This window comes from Triticum urartu, chromosome 5A (genome assembly GCF_056163025.1).
Source record: "Triticum urartu cultivar PI428250 chromosome 5A, HENAU_Tu73, whole genome shotgun sequence".
NCBI lineage: Eukaryota > Viridiplantae > Streptophyta > Magnoliopsida > Poales > Poaceae > Triticum > Triticum urartu.
In genome coordinates, this window is record NC_141877.1 from 324254794 (window position 1) to 324257909 (window position 3116).

The window sequence follows — 3116 nt, forward strand, 5'->3', positions numbered from 1 at the left end:
GATGTATCCTAGACACATCCGAAAGAAAAATCAAAACGTGTTGGTAATACTACTCGTACTCTGCTTTGTCCGTTGGTGCTGCCCTGCTACTCTGCTGCGCTATTCACCAACTCGAAACAGTTCTCAGCTTCACATAATCACATGTTCAGATGATTTCCGGAGCAAAAAGCAGGGGCAATTTGCAAAGTCCTGTGTGGCGTGCTGGAAGCAAACGCACATATTTCTTGTCACCGTACGCCACAACTGAACCCTAACTGTGTTTCCGTGGGCTGGGTCCATCCTGACGAACTGTATCTGAAATTTGTCTGCACCCATTGATTCAGTCTCTCGTGGAGTTCAGAAAACAAGAACACGAATTCGGCCGTCACCTACGTACTAGACTTGACAAAACTCACCTCCCACGTGTATCGTGTATATAAGCATCCAAGCACTCTTGGTGCAACGTACGTAGCTGAGGGCAGCCATGGAGTCACAGGAGAGGTCACCCAAGGCCAAGGAAGCCCATGCCGACGACGGCATCACTATCGCTGAGCTGCCGAGCCCCCGCCCCGGCGAGGGTCCGAAGAAGGAGAGGCTGCTCGACTTCCTCAGGGCCGCGCCCTCCAAGGGCGCCGTCCTCGCTCGCGTCGCCAGCCTCCGCACGCGCGCGGCGTACAGCAACTTCCTCCGCTCGCCGCCGGTCGCGCGCGCCGTTGACTGGCGCCGGGTGCGGGACAGGGGCGTGGCGTGGGCTAGGCATCCCATGAACGCCGCGCTGCTCGTGTGGTTCGCCTTCGTTGCTGCGGGGGTGGTCTTCGTGCTCCTGCTCATGGTGGGGGCGCTCGACTCCGACGTGCCAGACGCGTCGCGCCGGCGGCGGTGGACGGAGGTGGCCAACCAGATGCTCAACGCGCTCTTCACCATCATGTGCGTCTACCAGCACCCGCGACTCTGCCACCATCTCGCGCTCCTCCTCCGGTGGCGCGCCCCCGCCGACGTCGCTGAGCTCCGGGCCGTGTACTGCAAGAACTGCGCCGGGGGCGTCAGGCGCGAGCGCCTCCACGTGGCGGTCGTCGTGCTCCTCCTGCATGCCACCTGCTTCGCGCAGTACGCCTACTGCGCGCTCTTCTGGCTCTTCCGCAACGACAGGCGCCCCGGCTGGGCCGTTAACCTCTTGATGGCGCTCGGCTCCGGCACCCCCGTCGTCGCCTGCCTGTACATGGTCTACGGCCCGCTCGGACAGAAGATCGCGCTCCCGGACTCTGTCGACGAGGAGGCCGCGACGGTGAAGGAGAGCGCCGTGGCCCGATACGATCGTACGGGCAGCGGCAGAGTGGTGGTCAGCAAGCCGGAGTGGGCCGGCGGGCTGTTCGACCTCGCCGACGATCCCACGGTGGCGGCGATGTCGCTGTCGTGCACCTTCTGCGTGTTCGGGTGGAACATGGAGCGCCTGGGCCTGGGCAACATGTACGTGCACGCCTTCACCTTCGCGCTCCTCTGCGCCGCGCCGCTGCTGGTCTTCGCGGTCGCCGCGCTCAGCATCCGTGACGCCACGCTCGGGTACCTCGTCGGCGCCGCGGGCGCGCTGCTCTCCGTGCTCGGTCTCACTTACGGGGGGTTCTGGCGAACGCGGATGAGGAAGAGGTTCGGGCTGCCGGCTGACGACCGGTTCTGCGCTCCCGTGTGCGGCGGACGGCGTACCACGGTGGCGGCGGCGGACTACGCCAAGTGGCTCTTCTGCGCGCCGTGCGCGCTGGCGCAGGAGGTGAGGACGGGCAACTTCTACGACGTGGAGGGCGACGGTTTATACGTGAAGGGAGAAGGTGGCGTGGAAGAAGAAAGGAGGCCGGCAATGGCGCCCCTTGAGAGGGAAGGGAGCCTCGCGGCATTGATGGAGGCCGAGAAGACCGGCGAGCGTCTCCATGCACCACCGGTGCCCATGAGGGTAGAGACTAGAGACAAAGGAAGTACGTCTATCTGCACGTCTGTCTGATCAAGAAAATGGTTATTATCAGACCACGGTGGTTTCAAGACATCTAGGGCTAGAATTTGAGCCGAGCCGAGCCAAGCAAGATCGCTATATTTAAAGTCAGCTGGACTTGTGTAACTTGCCAGTTAGGTCGTTCAATTCGTTAAACTTATTATAAACTTGAACAATAACCATATATGCTTTATATATAGAACAATCAATAAAAAAGTATTTATGGACACATACTTTTCTCACAAATTACAATAATCAATAGTTTACACCAAAGCGCATTTCTTTGAACGCCACCAAATCATTCCACCTTGGATGTGGAGTGGTTTCAAATAGACGTTCAACCCATACTCCACCGAATACGGATACAAAACTCATAAACTTTAGCAATGTTATTGATTAATTACATGATCAATAATGTTTTACATACTCGAACCTCCCCATGTAGTCTTATTTTTCCTCCGTGTTGTCAATGACCTAAAAGATCGCAAACTCTTCTTTGGGTTAAGGTGGTAGCTGTAAGTAACCATCGACTATTTGGAAATGGTGCACTGCACAACTGACAACAATCAACAACAGTATTTGTCGCATGTACATTATGAGTACCGAGATTAATCAGTTAAAAGCAACTTTAATGGGGCGATCCAAACGGGCGACGATTTCGTCCGCTATTCGTTCGTTTGGGTCGGCCGTCCGTCCGGCGTTCGCCCTGTTTTAGATATGGGTCGGCAGCGGCCCAACGCGCCGATCCATATATGCCGGCGTGGCCGGCTCGCCGCTGAATTTCAACAAATAGCTCAATTTTGCATATAAACATATAATCAAATAACATAGTTTGAATAAAATAGTATAGTTTTACAAGCCGAACAAAAATAAAAATGTTTCACATAGTTTTGCAAGCCGAATAAAAGAAGATACCTCTATTGGTTGCCAACATGAGCCCACATAATCATTTTGCAGTTGCACGTGAGTTTCCCAATCACGCATGTCATGATGAAATTGGATGAACTGTTCAAACGTTGTCGCTCTCCATGCTCAGGCACAACATTCTCACCCTAAAACTGAAACCCTTGATCGTACAAACGTTCCGGGCGCTCGTCTTCTACGATTATATTGTGCATGATCACACAAGCAGTCATCACCTCCCACAGTTTCTGCG

The 3116-nt window shown here is 55.1% G+C and overlaps 1 protein-coding gene across 1 annotated transcript; it reads left to right on the forward strand.

Annotated features, from left to right (window-relative positions):
* The first annotated feature begins 309 nt into the window (after window positions 1-309).
* On the forward strand, window positions 310-2162 carry LOC125506993 (uncharacterized). Its single transcript, XM_048671698.2, has one exon. It carries the CDS (start codon window positions 464-466, stop codon window positions 1970-1972), a length of 1509 nt encoding a protein of 502 aa, XP_048527655.1. The 5' UTR covers window positions 310-463; the 3' UTR covers window positions 1973-2162.
* Window positions 2163-3116: the final 954 nt, after the last annotated feature.